This window comes from Panonychus citri, unplaced genomic scaffold (genome assembly GCF_014898815.1).
Source record: "Panonychus citri isolate SS breed McGregor unplaced genomic scaffold, ASM1489881v1 Contig00011, whole genome shotgun sequence".
Taxonomy (NCBI): Eukaryota; Metazoa; Arthropoda; class Arachnida; order Trombidiformes; family Tetranychidae; genus Panonychus; species Panonychus citri.
In genome coordinates this window covers 1,634,501-1,655,859 of record NW_026515416.1, presented here as the reverse complement: position 1 = coordinate 1,655,859, position 21,359 = coordinate 1,634,501, and the positions used below count along the sequence as shown (strand labels likewise).

At 31.8% G+C, this 21,359-nt stretch overlaps 6 protein-coding genes across 6 annotated transcripts; 3 read left to right on the top strand and 3 right to left on the bottom strand.

The window, feature by feature from the left end:
* Positions 1 to 2,119: 2,119 nt before the first annotated feature.
* On the top strand, positions 2,120 to 7,410 carry LOC128389975 (myelin transcription factor 1-like). The gene is made up of 5 exons (XM_053349636.1): positions 2,120 to 2,790; positions 2,975 to 3,190; positions 3,302 to 3,932; positions 4,170 to 4,408; positions 5,233 to 7,410. The coding sequence occupies exons 1-5, from the start codon at positions 2,702 to 2,704 to the stop codon at positions 5,282 to 5,284; spliced, it is 1,227 nt and encodes a 408-aa protein (XP_053205611.1). The 5' UTR covers positions 2,120 to 2,701; the 3' UTR covers positions 5,285 to 7,410.
* A 524-nt stretch (positions 7,411 to 7,934) lies between these two features.
* LOC128390012 (AP-2 complex subunit sigma) lies at positions 7,935 to 9,448 on the top strand. The gene is made up of 4 exons (XM_053349679.1): positions 7,935 to 8,185; positions 8,331 to 8,480; positions 8,804 to 8,977; positions 9,059 to 9,448. Exons 1-4 carry the CDS (start codon positions 8,183 to 8,185, stop codon positions 9,158 to 9,160), a joined length of 429 nt encoding a protein of 142 aa, XP_053205654.1. The 5' UTR covers positions 7,935 to 8,182; the 3' UTR covers positions 9,161 to 9,448.
* Positions 9,449 to 10,177: 729 nt separating this feature from the next.
* On the bottom strand, positions 10,178 to 13,526 carry LOC128389931 (MFS-type transporter SLC18B1-like). Its single transcript, XM_053349589.1, has 9 exons — positions 13,152 to 13,526; positions 12,364 to 12,638; positions 12,203 to 12,276; positions 11,991 to 12,138; positions 11,474 to 11,630; positions 10,984 to 11,222; positions 10,652 to 10,917; positions 10,486 to 10,579; positions 10,178 to 10,397 (listed from the first exon to the last, which is right to left on the bottom strand). The coding sequence occupies exons 1-9, from the start codon at positions 13,231 to 13,233 to the stop codon at positions 10,269 to 10,271; spliced, it is 1,464 nt and encodes a 487-aa protein (XP_053205564.1). The 5' UTR covers positions 13,234 to 13,526; the 3' UTR covers positions 10,178 to 10,268.
* A 1,768-nt stretch (positions 13,527 to 15,294) lies between these two features.
* Positions 15,295 to 15,794, bottom strand: LOC128391804 (twisted gastrulation protein homolog 1-like). Its single transcript, XM_053351753.1, is given in 4 exon segments — positions 15,295 to 15,406; positions 15,408 to 15,481; positions 15,483 to 15,530; positions 15,591 to 15,794. Coding segments are annotated over 4 exon segments (438 nt in total).
* Positions 15,795 to 16,834: 1,040 nt separating this feature from the next.
* Positions 16,835 to 18,102, top strand: LOC128391087 (uncharacterized). The gene is made up of 4 exons (XM_053350936.1): positions 16,835 to 17,324; positions 17,426 to 17,610; positions 17,672 to 17,795; positions 17,863 to 18,102. The coding sequence occupies exons 1-4, from the start codon at positions 17,240 to 17,242 to the stop codon at positions 17,961 to 17,963; spliced, it is 495 nt and encodes a 164-aa protein (XP_053206911.1). The 5' UTR covers positions 16,835 to 17,239; the 3' UTR covers positions 17,964 to 18,102.
* Positions 18,103 to 19,090: 988 nt separating this feature from the next.
* LOC128391020 (cytochrome P450 302a1, mitochondrial-like) lies at positions 19,091 to 21,358 on the bottom strand. Its single transcript, XM_053350847.1, is given in 3 exon segments — positions 19,091 to 19,307; positions 19,310 to 20,657; positions 20,757 to 21,358. Coding segments are annotated over 2 exon segments (1,542 nt in total). The 5' UTR covers positions 20,655 to 20,657; positions 20,757 to 21,358; the 3' UTR covers positions 19,091 to 19,110.
* Position 21,359: the final 1 nt, after the last annotated feature.

Below are 21,359 nucleotides of genomic sequence, written 5' to 3'. Positions count from 1 at the left end.
TCTAATAATAAAAACCTTTGGTTCTCTGCTCGAAATTGAAAGTTGGACTTTTTTTACTTCGACACAATTTTCATTCATTCCACATGGTTGTCTTATTGGACCATCATCCGCCTTAATAAGGTTCATTAGATCTGCACAAAAGGACAATCAAACCAAGTACGAAGACGAAGAGACCAAAATGATGGTTATTATTTATTTCGAGGGGAAGGGACAAGGAAAAGGTCGATAACGGTCAGTTTCGAGCAACGAAAATGTGTCAACAACAAAGGAAAATGTAGCAAATTATTGACGGTCAATTTTTAGAACTTTTTTTTTATCCCTTTTGGATTAGAATTTAGGGATTAGGATTAAGAGATTAGAGAGAGGAAAAGGTGTTTTCTATTTACTATTAGTTTATTGATCTTTTGTTGGTTTATCGAAATTTGGATTTTCCTGATTAATGGACAAACTAATTGTTCAGTAACTTATGTCGAGATTATTAAATAATATCTATGGAGGAATTAAGAGACTTTTTGGCTTACTATTTGCATGGGAATCGTTTGAAAATTCAGAATTTATAGAATTAAATTCATGGAATAGATTAAATTTTTCTCTAGAACTTTTTTTCTATTGGTTTGATTAATGTTCTAATCGCTTGTGATTTTAAAAAATCGATTGTGTATGATTGATAATTACTAATTTCTGTATTGTTGATATAATCTATCATTGGACGTAATTAGATTAGAACAAGAAAATTGTGTATTCGAAGGAGGAAAGTAAACGAGAACGAGTTGAAAATGATGGAAAATTTTATCGACTTCATCTAATTGGTATATTAAATATTCTGAGCGTGTAAGGAACCAAAATTCAATGTCCAGGAAGAAGATGTTACAATATTTACGATGATGATCACCCTATAGAAAGAAAAAGAAAGAGAAGATAAAAGTGGACATTCGCTTCGCGGATCGATCAATGTACTAAGTTCCAAGGTGATGATCGTGTATTTAAACCAATCAGACTAATTGTTACCGTTGGAAGAGTAATAAAACTCATAAATCATTTGATTCAAATTTGATCAGAAATTTCAAACTTCGAGTAAAATCAAATGAACCAATAAAAAAGGTAATAACAAGTATCTCGATTACAAGAATCAAATGAGACAAAGAAATTAAATTAAACATGATGAAAACAATACCAATAGAAAAACTCTAAATGATAGAGGACAATTAGATTATAATTTGATAATCGATATCCAAGTAAACAACAAATTCACCATCCAAGTTGTAAACATAATGCCAACAATATCGAGTGTCCCAAACAAACAGAAAAAAAGGTAAATCATATCGTAAGAGAAAAGAGAGACAGAGACAGAGAGACAAAACTTTTCCCAAGAACCGAGATGATGAGAGATTTACCTTGATGATTAAAGAGAAACACAAAGAGAAAAGCGGTTAATTTGATTCACTTAGACAATTAAAGAATCACAAAAATTACCAACAAAAAAAGAGAAAAAAAAACCAAATCGACCAAACAACCAAAACGAAACCAAAAACCCCAAAGAGACAAAACTCAGACCAAACAGCTACAAAACAAGAACAGAGAGAAAGAGAAACAAAAACCAAAACAACGGACACTAATGACCAGCGAAAAAAAATTAGAACAAAAAATCAAATTGTTACAATTAAAAGAATAAAAAACCAAAATTCACTTTTCATGTAACAAAAAGAGAAAAAAAAATCGAAAGTATCAAATTGATCCAATAGATGGAAACACTTTGAATAGAATAAAAAACCGAATGGAAACTGAGAGAGAGCGAAAATGTTGCACTGAGAAAGGGGAGAAGAGAAAAAAATGTGATATAAACTAAATGATTTCCCCGATTAAATGGAAAGAAAGAGAAAAAGAAAGAGAATAAAAGGTCGACCTCTGGTGGTGAGATTCGAATGGTGAGATGATCGCGCATCTGGTGGGTGGAACTTCAACTCTTACATAAACTTTTTTTTCTCTATTAAGTTAACCCACTATTCCTCTTTCATTATCGTGAATTCATCTGATGTTCAATCCGAATTGAAGAGTGTTACTAGATCTCTAAAGTCTAGAGTCAGACCTTTCAGAGTCTTTAGTCCCCTTTCTGGTTGGAAATCTACAAATACGAAAAATCTTTATTTTCATCTTTCCTTTTTTCTATTTACTGTTTTCTTGTTATTCTAATGTTTTGTTTATTTTTTTACAAATTATATCAGTCACTTTAACTTGTTCACTTTCAACTACAATTAAATGTGTTATTCACTGTTTTTGGAGTAATTATATTCATCACACTTTTCTCTCTCTCTCTCTCTCTCTCTCTCTCTCTCTCTCTCTCTGCTTTTTTCTCTCTCTCTATTTTTTAATTTCTTCTCTCTCTATCTCTCTTTTTCTCCTTCTTGTTTCTCTTGCTTCTCTTATTTTTCTATTTCTTCTATTTTTTTTCTTCCATCGAACCAATTCAAACAATCAATTTACATTTTATATCTGCCATCTATTGAGCTTTGGCTCATAGAAGGGGACTTTTGACAGGTCTGACTTTAGTTGATTGTGTTTCTATCTCTCTCTCTCTCTCTCCCTCTATTGGTCTTTTGTTTCTTTTTATATTTTTTGTTTCTTTCGTTTACTGATTGAGGATTTTAAGTCCTACAAAATATATACAAATTTATATATTTACTGTTAGTATTTTAGTCAAAGGATGCGAGATGGACGAGAATTACTTCAATGCCCAACTCCAGGGTGTGATGGAATGGGTCATATCTCCGGCAACTATGCAACTCATCGAAGGTAAGTTAACTTTTTCTTCTCTTCTTTTTTTTTGCTTCTCACTTTCATTCTCTTTCCCTTTTCCCTTTCTCTTACTCACTTTAATCTATGTTTTTCTCTCTCTCTCTCCTATTCTTCAATCTTGGTTTTATTTACTCAATTGTAACACTTTTTTTTCTTCTTCCTTTTTCCTTTCTTTCTCTAGTCTTTCTGGGTGTCCTCATGCTGATAGATCTCAAGTTCAAGCTCAACATGTCGAACTTAAGTGTCCAACACCGGGTTGTGATGGATCTGGTCACATAACCGGCAATTATTCCTCCCACCGTAGTCTATCGGGTTGTCCGAGAGCAAATAAACCAAAGAAATCTTCCTTGATTAGAAAAACCATTGTGGAAAAACCAGAAACTGAACCTAACATTCGGTATGTTCATCTTTAGATTATTGTATAATACTTTTGACACACTCTCATTCTCACTTTCTCTTTCTCTTTCTCCTTCTCTTCAACATCATTGTCTACATTTCTACCATTTAGTTGTCCAACAATAGGCTGCGATGGTTCTGGACACATAACTGGCAGCTTTTTAACACACCGTAGTCTATCAGGATGTCCAAGAGCCAGTGCGAGTCAGTTACATGGTAAAAGTAACGGTATTACATCTTCATCCTCTTCAGCGGCATCTTCACCCGATTCTTTAGCCAATTGTCTCAATCAATCTGAACAATGTGAGAACAGTATGAATACCGGAGGCTATGGTAGTGATATTGTAGCAAGTGGAGGTGGAGGCGGTGTTGGAGTTGGTGGTGTTGATGGTAATAGTAGTTGTAGCAGCAATGCTGGATCAGGGGTTTCAGAAAGTCGCAATTTTGGTAACAAATTGGATGATTTAACAAATACTCTAAATGTTACAATGATTTGGACACCAAACTATGGTACCAATGGTAACCATATTAGTCAAACCGGTAGTGTGACTAATAGTGTGTCTAGTTGCTCATATGCATCCATGGAACCTGAAGGAAATTATGATCAGCATCCAGATGATAATAAAAGCCTGGAAGAAGAGATTCATGAGCTTCAAGAAATAAACGTAAAATATGAGAGTGAAATGATGAGAATTAAATCAGATATAAATCATATCGAGCAACAAATTAAACACACAGAAAGGGTAAGTTATCACCTTTAATTAATCTTATAATTGATATATAAGTTTACTGTTTCAATGAAAAATCAAAACACTAAACCTCGAAGTGTGTGTGTGTGTGTACATTTAATCTTAATGGTGTATCTTAACTTATACTTGTTTTCAACAACTTTTTTTTCTCTTTTCTCTTTCTCTCCTCTCTTACCAAAAAAAACTTCTTCAACTTTTTACTTCCTTTTAAATTGTGTTGGTACTAAATAGGAAAATCATCAAATTAGTAAACAAACAGCCTACTTAACGGAATACTATGAATCTTTGAGGAATAATTTCATATCAATATTGGACAATGTAAGAATACCCGATCTCGAGGAAAAGCCTTCAGCAGACAATTTTGACAATTTTTTGAATGAACTGCAACAATTGTTCACCGAAAGTTATAAAGATGAAAACAAAGCTATATTTACATCGATGAAACAAGCTTTCCAAGATTTTCCTGTAACGTATGTTTATCCTTTAAAAAGCTAATGCATTTTTTTATATATATCTTACCCTTATTCATCCGGGAAACGGATCTATCTTGACTTAACATACACACTCTCACTTTTTTTCTCTATCTCTATCTCAGTTTCTTTCCTTTCCCTGTCATCAATAGTCTTTTTTGTGTGTTGGGATACATTTTTGTCAGTTTTTCTCCTTCCTAATTTATCGACCTTTTATATTATTTAAGGGATTAACTTGACACTATGGATTAAATGAGAGAAAACAAAGGATTAGAGTTAAGCATTGAGATAGCACATGAACCTGTAAACCTCAAACTATTGATCAAAGTCCCTTTTCAATCTCTCTTTTTTTTTGTTAACTGTTCCTTTTACCTTCTTATGTTTCACTTTCTCTCTTTATTTTACTGTTAATCTAAGTAGACTAATTAGCTAACTAACTGTTTTCTATCAAAGGAAGGAAAAAATTTCCCAATTTTCTAGTTTTCTCTGCTATTAGTTACCTTATTTCTCCAGGAAGTTTTATAATTTGTTTTGGTTTTTTCTTCTTTCTTTTTGTTGCAACGTTGCAACGTTTTAATTGTTCAGTAATTCACTTTCTTGTTTTATCATTTTTAACACTCACTTGTCTTTACCTTTTTAATTGTTATTGACTTTCACAAATCTTTACTAATCATTATCATTTAATAATAATTTAATTAGGTCACTATCACAATTTCATGCTACTCTTTTTTTTTATATAACAAACTTGCATTTGATTTCCTTTAAATTTTTTGTTATTCCAAATCATCTAATGTTTATCTCTCTTTTATTTCTTTACCTTGTAGGCCTCAACCTCCTAACTACTCATCAATTATTTCGGATTTAGATTTTGATTGAAGATCTCATCATTAATATAATAAGGATAATTTAAAGTTAGTTAAACTAATGCAAACTTCATTTCATCCCCATGATACTATCCAATGGATTAGTTGTCTTCTCAAGACTGCCGTAGCGATATGGTTTCTTCGTTTATTTTTTGGACTCACAAACAAAAAAACCAACAACAAATTTTATTGGATCTCAACAATTACAACGTTTTCAGCCTCTTCGATATTTTGTTTAAATCATTTTCAATCGACTTTTACTCTCTCTCTCTCTCTCTCTCTCTCTCTCTCTCTCTCTCTCTCTCTCTCTCTCTCTCTCTCTTCTTCCTCTTCTTCTTCTTCTCTTCCTCTTTCTCTACCTTCCTCAACTATTAACAATTACTAGTTTATGTACAATATTTATCTAGTCATGGATGCATCTTCAGAAGCGATCCAAACAAACTGAAATAAGTGAAAGATAAAAATGATTGGAAAAAAAACTTTGGAAGTCAGCAAAAGAAACGCAAAACCAAATCACCCAAAGCATAAGAAAAAAATCAGTGACACATACACACGATTTGTGATACATCTATTATAATGTATATCTTCAAATGTTTATTTAAAAATTGTTTCACAAGTTTGCACCGATACAATAAGTCAAGAATCCAAGAAATATACGATACCAAAATTGCTCAGGATTTAAACAAAGACAAAAAAAAATACCAGCGATATTTATATTCTGTCAAAAAAAAACAAGAAAGGAAAACAAATTAATTAACCAACACCGTCGTCAACCTCTCAACATTATATAAACATATGAACTGTTGTTGCTTTAAATTATTATTATAAAAACAACCAACACAAAAATCATCGTTATCATCAACTTACCATCATCTCATTACCAGCATCAACTTTAACACATCCTCCTCCAATTTCATCATCTCATTTGAAGAAAAGAAAATGCTAAATGGACTTAAAATATTGGATTAAAAGCCCCATCGATTTGGAACTGTAATCAATCGTCGATATCTAGTTACTAGATTGACAATTTAAATACACATCATGGAAAACAATAATCAACAACAAGACACACCTACTAACAACAATAGAAACTTGGAGAAAGTGTTACAATTTGATATGTTTGTTTGGACCGAAAGAAAAAGTCAAAAAGTCAAAACTAAATTAACCCAGAAAGGAATTAAAGTGCAGAGGAACAATCAACAAAGAGATAAACAATGGATAGCGATATCAATTAAAATTATTATAAAATAATCAATAGTAATAATCATCATCATATTGTTAATAATTTAAGCAAAATACTAATACCAAACATGCAACACACAAACATATACACACACAAATACATTCAAGTCATATGAAAATCCCGAGTCTGCAATATCAAAAGAGACACAAATTGATTTATATCAAAGGAAAAGATAAAATTTGAGCGCACATGATGATTTTTTTTTTGTATTTCGATGAGGAGATAAAATGGCCAATGGAATAATTTAAAGAAAACATTGCAGATTAATCCCAACTGATTAATCAGCCTCCACCAAATTAAATAATTCATTAAAAATACTATAGGCAGAAAATTAAATTAACTAGGGAAGATTAATTATCCTAATTACAAACTTCCTTCTTAACCTCACTTCTTTTCTTCTTCTTCTTCTCTCTCTCTCTCTCTCTCTCTCTCTCTCTCTCTCTCTCTCTCTTTATCCTTTTCATCATTTTCTCCTATGTTCCATCTCTCACCTCATTATCATCTTTTCTTTTTCACCTTCTGTTTCCTCTTCTTAATTATCTTCATTCTTCTTCACTTCTTCTCTTCTCTTCCTCCCACCTCTCCCTGTTTTCTTCACCCTTTCTCCATGATCTTTCAGTTCCAGAATTATTTCATCATCTCCTTCATCGATTTGACATCTTAATCATTATCATTTAATGATGATGCGAATGCGCTTTTAACCAATGGATGGAAAAATTTTCTTTTCTCCTCTTCAGCTCTCCTCTCTCTCTCTCTCTCTCTCTCTCTCTCTCTCTCTCTCTCCCTTTCTGTCGCTCCCACTGACTCTTCTCTTTCAATCTCTATTCCTTTTCTCATGTGTATTTAAAACAAGAAATCATTGTTTAAATTATTGCAATTAACAGTATTTAAACTCATCTCTCTTTCTATCTCTCTTTGAAAAACTTTCTCAGTCTCTTTCGAAAAGCAAAATAATTATTACCAAACGAAATCTTCTTCTAGAACAGTCAATGTTAATTTTGCTAAATTATATTTTCATTAAAAACAATCTACAGTTCCAAGCTCAACACTTTAATAGAAAGTAATAAAAAAAAACACTCATCAATTATGTTCATCAAACAATTAAAAATAAATTAGAATCACAAACTCAACTTTCGTCCAAACATATTAATAACTTTCCGAAAACTTGAAAAGCTCCCATCTCAGTATTCTAATATATTCCAATCGGTTTGTCGCGATAATAATTTCACACATTTAGATCGGATTAAAATCAGTTGATCATCATAATCCAAGCTAAATTGTTTTGTGAAAAAAAAGAAATCAAAATTTTGATAACTTTTATTTTCGATCGATTTTTACCCTCGACCGCCACCAGATGGCGACACTTTTTCCTTCGTTTCCATGGCAACAATTCAGACCAAGTAACTTGGTGAAACTCCCCCTTGATTATTATTTTGATTCCGGTTGATTTTTAATTGTTAATTGTTTCACTATTGTGGTCATTTTTTGGAAAATCAAATTGACGATTAATTGTTAATGAGATCCCATTGATTTCTAGTTTAAACAATTCGGACAACAGATTGAGTCTTATAACCTGAAAATACTATTTCAAGTGTAACTGTTGGTATTTTTTGACAGTTTATATCTGGTTGTAAATTCTGGTTTCAAATATTAATTTGCTTCTTGAAAATGGTTTGTAATTTTTAATTGTTCATTTTTTTGTTGCTTTCATTTGACTGAGAGTCTGATAACTTGCTTGTTGTGCTGTGGTTACTTTTATTTTATTCTCTGAATTATTTCATTCATTCTTTTCTCTCTTTCTCTCTCTCTTTCTCAGATTCGGTTCATTCTTATTCAAAACCGTGCTGGTAAAACTCGTCTCGCCAAATGGTATATGAATTTTGATGATGATGAGAAACAAAAGCTGATTGAAGAAGTACACGCTGTTGTTACCGTGAGAGATGCTAAACACACAAATTTCGTTGAGGTTTGTTAATCTTCAGGGGAAAAAATCATTCAACAGGGATCATCAAGAGCCTTTTTTCCATTGAAAATTGATTGGTGAAATTTTCTCAATTTAACCTTTCCAATTTCTAGAACACCTTTACTAATTAGATTACTGTTTAAACCGTCAAAATAGATTCATATTAACACCCATTGAATTTATCTCTCTGTTGAGATTAGATTGATTGGTTTCAGATAATGTTGAGAAAATGAAAACTATTCACCCTTAATTGTTATGGAATCATAAATTGACAGTTTTCTCATCAAATGGAAATTAATTATTGCTTTTTATCTATTTAATTACAGTTCCGAAACTTCAAAATAGTATATCGTCGATATGCTGGACTTTACTTTTGTATCTGTGTCGATGTTTCCGACAATAATCTTGCCTATCTTGAGGCTATTCACAATTTTGTTGAAGTTCTTAATGAATATTTCCATAATGTCTGTGAACTTGATCTGGTTTTCAATTTCTACAAAGTAAGTCTACAATCATCTTAATTGTTTATCCATTTAAAAGTTTTCTAATTGTTCAATTTTCTTTACTCATACTATCCACAGGTCTACAGTGTTGTCGATGAGATGTTTCTTGCTGGTGAAATTAGAGAGACTAGTCAATCGAAAGTGTTAAAACAACTTCTCATCTACAATTCATTGGAATAATAATATTAATTTAGAACCAGTTAATTTAAATGACCCATTAAATTGGAAAACAATTGTTTACAAATTGTGTGTTAATCAACTCAATCTATTCCCTGAACAATAATATTTATATCTATGTTATAATCTCTCCAGAAACAAAATTTTTTAATCAAATTAACCGTAATCAATTAATTTTCAAGGGTGAAAAGATAATTATCAACTATCTTTTATGTTGATTTAATCATTTACTGTGCTATTCTGTTTGATTAAGATCCATATTGTTAATTAAAAAGTAATATTCCATGTTAATTGTTGACAATTTCACATTTTTTATTACATTTTCATGCTAATCAAATTGTGATTAAAAAAACAGAATATGAATAAGTTTAAAATCTCTAGGAAATTAATCAACACAATTGACGATAATTAATTGCTCGCAACTAATAACACAATTAATCTCGATTGAAATAATATTCCAAAAGTTGAATCACTTTGAAAACCATTTACATTAACTGATCGAAAGCGATTCAATTAATCGAGTAAATCAAACCAATAATCAAATTAGAGGGATGAAGAAAATTAATGGGAAGTTGAGACAATCAAGATGATTAAGATTCGCTTACAGGTTAACCTTGAAAAGATTTCCTAATGATGTTCCCACCGGTGGAACTTGTTTCTTAAATCATAGACACATTTTCCCTCCTTCAGTTAATTTCTCTATTCATAAGCTCTTGATCCTAATCTAATTGCTGGAATTTTTCTAACATTAATTGCGTAAAAAAAGATCTAATATCAATTGTGAACTTCGAATAGGTAACTTGGACTATCATATGTTAATTAAACTTTGTAATTAAATCAAAAGTTACGTTTTCATAATCTATTTTGATTCAGTCCTCGAAAAGTGAAAGCAAATTAACAATTTTTGCTTATTCGTTAATAGATGTTGAGATTAAAGTCTATTAATAATCGTATAATTAGCGAAGATTTTAGCTAATTAAATGTGACACAATTAAATTCGATTAAATTGTTGTAAATTGATTTAGAAAGAAATAAATTTTAATAGATTTGAAGCTAAAAATTCACAAAAAAGAAAAGATTTTGAAAAAAGAGAAAAAAAATCGAAAAAATTTTATGAAGTTAATTGTTGTTGAGATGGATTTTGATTGTTGAGCAGCATTGAACTTTCGGTCAGTTTATTTAAGTCCGATTCTGACTTTCGACCAGCTCGATAAATTAGATTGATGGTAAGTAGAATAGCCTGAAGGTAGAGAATCATAGAAAAAGAGAATTAATTTAACTGTGTGAGTAAAAGTAGAAAATTAAGAAAAAGTGAATTAACTAATTACCATAAAAACGTTTGTTCCAACGATGAGAAGAGTAGTTACTTGTGTTCCTGATGCTTCCATGACGATTCCTCCAAGTGAAGGTCCAAGAGCGAAACTATTTGTTCAGGTTGATTGTTAGTTGATTGTTTTCATTGAAATTTTGTTAACTATTGATATCGAAACTTACCCAACACTGGTACATGATAAGAAAGTGCTTGTAATAAGACCATAAGTCTCAATGTTTTCGAGGAAACCTCGACGGGTGATTGTGTCTTTTTTCATCGAAACGAAACCACAAAGTGCTCTTCCGGCTTCTCCGATGCCGATTAATATCAAACTGACCACAATGATCCAAACCTCTTGTTCAAAATGAAACAAGGGAATCGGACCCAAGAACAAAGCTCCAACAAATGAAATTGGACAACAAATGAGATTCATAACTTTTGGAGGAACCTGGAAATCAACAGAAATTAGTTAACAATCTATTATCATGATACTTGTATCTTTTAGTCAACTTACTCCGAGATCAACGATCCAGCCCATTATGGGACTAGAAATCGCATATGCAAGACCTTCAGTGACAAAAACAAGACCCAAAGTGACTGGTGACAAATTGAAACTTCGTAAATGAGGCTCAAGAAGGACATTAATTAGACCCAAGTTTACAAAGGTAATACAAATACCAAGAAGATCAACAATAGTTTCGAAATCGGCCAAAAATGTGGACAAAGCAACGGGTCGTCGTACTTCAGGTGTACCTGTAAATCAAAATTGAGCCGAAAAAAAAGTAAATTAGTAAATCCGATTACTTGGTAATATCTAATTTTAAATCAACTGAAAAGTTGCTATCGGTCATTAGCAATGGTAATAAGAGATCTCCTCTCTACATATCATGATCTTGTAAAGGTAAACAAGTTGTTGGACTGAAAGTCAATCTGAAATCAAGGTCAGATTTACCTGTTGATTTCTGTTAATTTCACAATGATTAAAGTTCTGTACTATTACTTACCAATCTTAGGTGAACAGCAATAGTTAATGAAAGTGGCAAAGAAAAGGATCAACCCAAGAACCAAGAAAGGAAACGGATACCCTCCGACCTCGTAAAGATAACCACCCAAAGTGGGTCCAAGGGTTGAGCCCAATGAAAAGGCCACTTCAAGAAGCCCCTAAGAGAAACAATTAAAAAGATGAATCCAATGATAGTAAATTAAATTTGTAATGCAAATGGTTTAGAGTTTGAAAGTTTAAATCAAGAGTTAATTTTGTTGAGATAATTTCTCTTTCTCTGTTCAAATTGACCCAAACTAAAACCTAAAAGGTAAAAGGTTAACTTGACTGATAAACCAAACTGGTTTTAGGAAATGACCATTAGATGACCAGTATTAGAACATGAAAAACATGTTTTGGTCATTTTCGTTTTCAATGTTGACGTTTTTGATGGTCAAGGGATAAAATAACAACAACAGGTAAAACCAAAAATCTCTGACCAAACAAAAAAAGGTAAATCTAATATTAAAAATACTCACAAAAACAAGAGCGATTCTGTCGGGAAATTGTTTGGCCATCGCTGAATAGCTTGAGGTGAGATTAGCGGATACACCGAGTCCATCGATAATCCGAATGATGAAACAAACTGAAATAAAAATCCACCCTGAAGGCAAATAAATTGTAAACCTAATGAGAAAATAAGACAATCAATTAGTTAATTGTGAACCGAATCTCTTTTACCAATATTTACCCAAAAAGTATAATAGTTAAACCAGAAAGTGCAAGACCAAATTGCATCAAAATATTACAAGATATGTAAGCGACCTGAGTAAACAATTAGAATCGGAGTTAATTGAAAGGTCAGAATAGAGATTATTTGATAAGAACCACAAATCAACAAGATAAACTTACTAATTTCCCAAAAATTGGTGAGGTCAATAAGATTGTGACCTCAAGGATTCCAAAGATAAACCCATAGACCGCTGGTGAGGCTCCTTTTTGCTCGGCCACTTTCGGGAAAAATGGTGCTTGAAGTGAATAACAAGCAGCTTCGGCAAAATTGGCATAAACCAGAGCGAAAATGAATAATATTTGATCTCGACGGGAAAATGTCGATGGACTTGATTCACCTTCGGCATCTCCTTTACCCGTCTCATAATCACCACTGGCAACTGATGGAGAGGTCACTAAATCGGGTTGGTAGATCATATTATTGATTGAAAGTAAAATCAAAAGAAGACAATTAATTAACTAGTCAAGCAATTTGGTGAGTATAATTTAACACAATTGAAACTAAATCAGTTTTCCCTTTGAAGACAATTGATCTTGAAGGCATTGAGATACAATCAATTTGATTGTTAAAATTAAAGTGAAAATATTAATAAATTGAGAACAAAATTTCACCATTAGTAAGGTAATTGATTAAAAGGTGGCAATTAGATGTCATGATTACCAGTTTTTAATCAAAAACAACATTAATCCAAAGAAATCATTGGTTGTTAATTGTTTACTTAAATTGTCAACAATTTAAGACTCACACGTAAACCTGAAATTGATGTAAACTTTAATTGCGCAATGAAAATCAAGAGATTTATCTATAAATAGTTGGTAGAGTTAATTTCTTAATTGATTTCCTTAACTAATTAATAAGTTTCTCTTTTGGAAAGTTAAATTGTTCTCAATGGAAATGATGATCTTACCTTGACCCCAGATTCGTCTGTCTGATTTAGTTGATAATCGAATGGAACTGGCCTCCGACCCATATCTAGTTCTAGAAGTCATTATTTGATGCCGACAATTAGTTAATTAAGAAAATTTTGATGATTTCGCTCTTGAAGTAATCCTTTTTATGGTCAATTAGAAGTAAACAAAAACCATTAGAAAGCAACAAAAGTTAACAGAGGAAAAGAGATGATGAGAATTTAGTTGATTGTCCACAATCACTACAATTAAATTCCGGAAAAAAAACACAATCAACACTAAAAGAACAATTTGTTTACTATTAGAATATCGAAACAATTAAATTAGAACAAAAAGTAGAATAAAACACAAGTAGAAAAAAATAGAAAATCTAAAACAACGAGGTAAACATTTTTTTCGTCTATTGAGTTAATGAAGAAAACTCTGGATGAGAACAGGTAAGAAGACGAAGAGAAGAATAAGATGATAATGATGAAAGAGAAAGAGAAAGAGGAAAAGAAAGAGACAGAATTATACTAGTTTATCGCTCTTGTTTGGGCCATAGAAAAATCTTAAGGATGATCAACCCGGTTTGAGAGAGAAAAAGAGAGAGACGGAGAGTCGAGCCCTCAGGCAAGAAAATGAGAAAAACAGTGAGAGAGAGAGAGAGAGAAATAAATGTACAGGTAAGTTTAGCAAAAGGAATAAGATCTGAGTACAAGTTAACCTTAAAAGGCGGACGCTTGTACTCACCGGTGGAACTTGTTTCTAACCCACCATCAAATCTATGGACTAAAATTACTTTCTAAATGATTTTAAGTCGAATTGGTTTGAGTTTTTGTATTCGATTGGTTTAATTATCTGAAAGTTCATTTAATTAGAGGTTAATCAATTTTGAGAATTTAAGTTACTAATGTACATTCGTTTTCGCGTTATTCTTGTAATTGTTGTGATTCAACTGATCATCAATATGATTATTGTTCGCTAATTGATTTTCATCTAATTATGGATTATTGATCCCATTTTAAATTGTTTCAAGCATTTCAAATTGCTGCAAGTTCTAGCATCATTAACTCATGAAGTATTGATTGTTTCTGAAACATCAAAAAGTCTCATAATTTATCCCCACAGGTCACTTGATCACTTTTCCCCTCAAACAAATTCGATAAGAATTGATTTTTAATAGCGAAAAGTTTGTCGAAATTAACAACAACCACTTTTGGACTTTGTCTTCATAGAGCAATTGATTGATTAGCATCACTGTCACAAATTGTTAACAATTTAGAGTGTAAATGAAATAGAAAAGAGTTTAAATTTTGTTTTAAATTATTATTAATAAATTTGGTAAATCAATGAAACGCAGTTTTAAAGGTCCATCTGGAACATTGATAAATCGTGTTTTGATCGGAAGGGTTTAATATCGTATTCGATTCGATAGTTTCTTAGTATTTTAGCTGTTAGAATGTAGATTTCGTCTCAGATAATCGTCGACCACTTAATTTCTGGCCCCATAACTGAAAGGTAGTATTGTAAATGGAGAAGATTTTTCTTTTCTTGTAACTATCTCTGGAATAAATTGATTGGCTTGAGGAAATTAGATTGTTTAAGGCCACTTGATTTGAACAATTATCATGGTTCCTTCGAACATTGTATCCTCTCTCAGAGTCATTTCTATTGGCCACTCGTCCAGTTCAATTGAAAACGGATTAACTCAGTTGATTCCTACACAAGCTTTCAAATAACCAATAACCTCACCATTTTCAGGTGTTTTTCGATATCATATTCACCAATTAATGGTAAATATCAAAGTATTTCAATCGAGGAAATGGTTCAGGTCCGGGAATTGATTGATAGGTTTTCACATGGTTGATATTCGATGAGAATGGAAAGTGTCCATTAATTGGTCTTTTTACTGGGATGATTTACGAGTCAGTGATTGTAACAAATGACGATTAACTGTCATAATCTATCAAAATGAAGAAATTTAAAATTAAAAAGTTGTTCAACTTTACAAATCGTTGATATAAATTAAGTTTAGTATTGATTAGATTTTTACTTACAAACAACTTAGTGACACAAAAAGTTCCAGAAATTATTTAATGTACATTATTCGGTTATTTCCAAGGTTTCACATGCGATTAGATGATTGTTTTGCTTGTGTATTTACAAGTCATTAACTACTGAATTCGGTGCTTTTTCGGATGGTTCGTCGTTCTTGTTGCCAATCAATGGACAATGAAGACATTTGGACTCATCAAGTCCCAAATCAATAAGATCCAACGCATTCACAGCAACCATCATGAAACCATCGGTAAGAAATTGCACCCATTGAACTACAAGATGATTTATTACTTATTCCAAGACAAACAATGTGATAAATAAGCGACTGTACAATTACCCTAAAAGTATAAATTGTTGCAAAATTAGAAACAAAATTTCAACAAAATGGTCAAACTCACCTGAATATCATCTTCTGTATCTTGACCATCAGTTTTCATGGTAACTTTTACTTTAGGATGCAAAACGATTTCCTTTGCTTGTGATTCACTGGGAACGATAAAACTTTTTCGTGTTGGAAAAGTGAAAGCAACTCAACGTTCAAGAGGATCTTCATCTCTGGTAAGAGCAGTGAAAAGCTCAGCTGATTGAGAGTCAAGAGACATTTACACACCAGTTTCATTTGTTGAACTTTAATCGGATATTAAAGGTTATGAGTCTGTTACCTTTCATTTTGTTTAATCAATTGCTTATGTAGAGAGTTGTCAATGAGATTGAATGGTTTTAATCATCTGCGTAGCGACTAAAATTAATAGATTAAACAATCAAGATAAGAAAATCAATGAGTAAATCATCTAAGTCTTATCACTGATGATAAAGATTATCAATTAATTTTAGTAGTTGTTGCGCGAATGATTAAAAACCATTCGAAACTCATTTTTCACGACTGTATAAATCAATCAATTCAACCATTGGATTCACCAGTCTTTACAAGTTCAATCAATAGTAAAGTTAAATTGTTTTGTTAATTGAAAAAAAATGTTCGCAAATTCATTCATTCAAATTGTCTCTTCAATTGGGATGTTCATGTTCATCTATTTCGTCGTGATCATGGCCTTTACCTCCGATAATCAGTGTCATGGTGGTTTCGTCAGTTCAAAGTTCGCTGAGTGGTTCCAAAAATCGTCACTTGCTAGTTCTAATCAATACTTATAGTCTCCACCAAAGAAATCAAAAGATTCGAGAGTGACAATTGAGGAGGAAACGGAAAGACGATAACCAATTAATCAGCTATTGGAAGACTAGTCAATTTGTTAATTTGAAATTGGAAATAAAAAAGTTTCGAACTGTTAATTTTTTGTTTCTTTTTTGTTAATTCATCAAATTGAGACATTTCGATTGCTGGATTTCAATGATAAACATTTTCTTTTTTATTGTTATTATTAGAAAGATAATTGCGTTTTGATATGAATTGGAAACAAATACAATGTAATTAGCTGATCTAATTAATTTTAGAAGCCTCGTTAATTGCGATTGATTAACTTATCAAAGGATTTGTTTTTAATGGATCAGTTAAATTATCCTTTTCAATTTGAAGTAAACAATTTGATTGAGAGTCAGCAATCAATTCTAATTGTATCAACACTTAATTTGGTGTGTTGACACTTAAAGGTGGAAATGATTGAAGAACTAAAATTTGTTAAAATTAACTAATGACAATTAACCTTCCAAATGATCATCTGGTTACAATCATTCAACTGTTGATTGCTTAGATTAGAAGAGTAAATCAGAAGCACAATTAAAAGGCTCTAATAATCAAACGATTAACCGTTTCAGCGATAGATCACTTTCTCCGCTAATTAGTGGAACAATTATTATAATCAACCTTCTAATGATTGGTTCAAAATCAATTAATAAAGAGAAGAGACTAATTAACAAAAGAAGAGAAGTTTTTTGTCTTTTGCTTTGGTCACATGGTTTTCATATTCTCCATTTGTGATTAAGGATTATTAGTTTAATTTGCTCACTCGTTGTGATCGTTTCTCTTTGGATTTACAATTACAATTAATTGTTCAATTTTGTTCAGTGTTTTTTTCTTCAACAATCAAAAATGTTCAATTTAAATTCAATTCTAATTGTTATTCTATTTACTTGTTTTTCTAATCTCCACGTAAATTGTCAATCTAATGAAAATAGTAAGTTGATTGTTCGCAATTTAACTTGAACCTTTTCTGATTTCTCACCTTTGTTAATTGTTTCATTTTCATTGTTCCTTGTTAATTGTGAATCTAATCAGGAATTGAAGTTGTTCGTGGTGGATCATTTTGGATGAACTGTTCATTTGACTTCCCGAATGTTCAACTTCCTTGGACTCTTACGATCAAAAAGCTCGGGCCTTTTCCGAATGACATTTACCGAATCGATTCAGGATCAGCCACCGGAAAAATCAGTCCATGGAATCAAACTGGAGTTGAAATTATCGTAAGTTTACATTGTTGATTGTTACTTTTTGCAATTAATTTGTTATAATCAACCAATTTAGGATTCGACTCGTAACAGTTTATTGATCGATGGTGCTAATGACCGATCATTTGGTGAATACGATTGTGAATTAGTCGATGGGCAAAGCATAACTCACATGTACAGAGTCCAAGTTATCGAGAGTGGTTTGTATTGTTGACGATTTTTTAATTGTTAGTCACTAATTTAGTTCCCATCTCGTTTTTTTTGTAGCTCATTCCGATTCCATGAGTTGGTTTCGAGTTAAATCATCACAATTCTATTGGATTCAATTGATTACCTTAAATTTCATTGTTTTCTGTCTTTTCAAGTGACATTTCATTCAAGTTGCTTCTTAATTTTGATAATTACTCATCTTCATTTCTTTACTCTTTGTATCTTAATTAGTGATTGATTTGGTTCGTTTTTTTACTTAAAATTAAATGTTCACTTTGCTAGTGATTTTCTAGTTCACTTTTGAATTGTTGTTTTCTTTGAATTCCAAGTTGTGAGATATTAGCAGCACCTTAATTGTAATTAGATGATTTTTGATCGATCGCCAAACTTGTTATGTGATCAATTTTATCATTGATTTAGATGTTGATTTATGTTGAAGAAATTAAATCCTTGTGAGAATCTGTTGATGCGATTGGACACTAATACATTATCCTTGTTTCTTAGCGGATATTTACAATTAATTATGATTCGATTGTTAAAATTTCAATTGATAGAATTTAGATAAAGAAGTTATCTAGGATATGATGAGTAGGTTAATTACAAGTTTTAAGTGATTAAATAATTGCGGTTGACAATATTAACGATACAAGAGAATTATTCAAAATCGTTGAGATTGTTACTCAATAATTGATTCCTTAATTGGAAGAGGTTAATTTCCAATTTCTAGTCTCTAATTGTAGGGAGTTGTTAAGATCACTAATTGAGTTACCAATTGTAATTATCAATTGTTCAATTTGAATGATTGACAATTTGCTGCTAATGATCAAAACCAATTGATTCCTGGTGGCAGTTAAAATTATGGAGACATATTGGACCATTGAAAGATAATTAAAATACGAATCAAATGAGTCAAATGTAAAACTAATTGGCGGAGCAAATGTTTACAATTCTAAGTCTAATTGATCTAATATTGATTATCAAGTGACCTTTGGGGATAAATTATGAGACTTTTGATGTATCAGAAACAATCGTTACTTCATGAGTTAATTGTGCTAGAACTTGCAGCAATTTGAATGGATTGAAACAATTTATAATGGGATCAATTATCCATAATTAGATCAAAATCAATTAGCGAACAATAATCAGATTGATGATCAGTTGAATGATGAATTCCATTGCGATCTGTTTCAAGCCTTTCAAATTGCTGCAAGTTTTAGCATCACTTTCATAAAATTGTTAACAATTTAGAGTGTAAATGAAATAGAAAAGAGTTTAAATTTTGATCTTTAAATTATTATTAATAAATTAATTTGGTAAATCAATGAAACGTAATTTTAAAGGTCCATCTGGAACATTGATAAATCGTGTTTTCGATCGGAAGGGTTTATCATTATCGTATTCGATTCGATAGTTTCTTAGTATTTTAGCTGTTAGAACATAGATTTCCGTCTCAGATAATCGTCGACCGATGCACATTCTGGCCCCATAACCGAAAGGTAGTATTGTAAATGGAGAAGTTTTTTCTTTTCTTGTAACCATCTCTCTGGAATAAATTGATCGGCTTGAGGGAAATTAGATTCTTGTTTACAGGCCACTTGATTCTGAACAATTATCATGGTTCCTTCGGGAACATTGTATCCGCTCAGAGTCATTTCCTTATTGGCCACTCGTCCAGTTCCAATTGAAAATGGATTAACTCGAAGCGATTCCTTTACACAAGCTTTCAAATACTTCATTTCTTTAAGAGTATCAACTGTAATTTGATCACTTTTCTTAGGAAGCAATTTAATTAATTCTGAACGAACTCGTTCTTGATACAGTTGATGACTCGATAAATGGTACAGGGTGAAACCAACAACAAAAGCGGTTGTATCGAAACCAGCAAGAAATAGATCCATGATCAGGGTAAATACATCTCGATCTGAAGCTTCAGGATTTTCCAACAATTGACTAGCAATTGATTGCGATCCATCATCAGAGTATTTAGAAGAGCGATTCTTTTCCTTGTCAATGTACTTGGAGATTATATTTCCCATAGTATCTTGAGATTTAACTAATCGTTTATAATCAGAGGTTGGGAAATATTTCCAAAGGTCAATTGCAGCTAATTCCGTTGTTAAAATTGCTTCATGAGTCTCATGAATAGCATGAATTAAATCAAGACTTTCTTTTGATCCTTTTAAATTCAAACAGTCCAATGGTTGACCAACAAAAACCCTTCCATTTGTTTCCAAGGCCCATTTGTAAAGATGTGGCATTAAATCATCAATGGATCCATTTGATTCTCGCAGTTGACAAATATTGGAAACCATTTGATCGGCTATCGAGTCAATCGCAGGAATAAATTGATTGATCTGTGATTGATTGAGTAAAATTGTCTGGATTAACTTTCTCAATCGGTACCAGGCTTCACCGTTCTCAGGGAACAATCCACCAGAGGAATAAAGTTCTGGCCTATCATGGCGATATTTGAGAAGAGCTCGATGAGATCGACGATTAGGATACTTTCCTTCATTTCGGAAAATTGATTCCATATCAATCGGATCGAAAACATGAAGTATACTAAATGAACCGAAAAGATTTTCTCTCACCAATGGACCAAATTTTCTCAGATTGGCCTCACCATTTTCGGGTGTTTTCTCGATATCATATTCACCAATTAATGGTAAATATCGCCAAGTATTTCCAATCAGAGGAAATGGTTCAGGTCCAGGAATTGATTGATAGGGTTTCGGCCGATCGGTTGATATTCTCGATGAAAATGGACAAAGTGTCCGATTAATTGATGGTCTTTTTACTGGACATGATTTACGAGCCAGTGATTGTAACAAATGACGATTAACTGTCATAATCTATCAAAAAATGAAGAAATTTAAAAACAATCAAAAAAGTTATTACAACTTTTACATTGGATTGAAATTTAGTTTAGTATTGATTAGATTTTTACTTACCAACAATTTAGTGAGACAAAAAGTTCCAGAAACTGATCAACTTGGAAATGTAAAAGTGAATTAGTTAATTGTTAATGAGAAGGAAAAGTTGAACACATCACAAGATGGAAGATTAAAACATAAGAAGTAACTTGTTGATCGACAAAGTTGATAGTCAACAATTAATGGAAACATTTATACTCAATCTAAAGTTGATCGTCAAAAACGAGTTAAGAAAATGATGAAGATAAGAACAAGAATTATCCATGGTGATGAGCAATCCAATTCAAGGTGATTCATTGATGATGACGATGGAATTTTATCAAACCATCAACAGGGAGAAAAGAAGAAAAAATCTCACAAATTTTCAAAAATTCTGAAAACGCGCCAACTTTCATTTACACATTTTCTTTTCAACAAAATTAACTTTAAGATGCAAAGACAATTTAAAGATGAAAACAATTGATTGTTGATCACGAAAAATTGCACATTCAATTAGAATAAACAACAATCAAGAAATTAGATTAAAGTGAATGACAAGAGATACAAACTAATGGAGAAAAGAAAAAAAATTTATCAACAAATGAGAAGAAAGAAACAGCTGATCGGAGGAGGAGTCAGAGA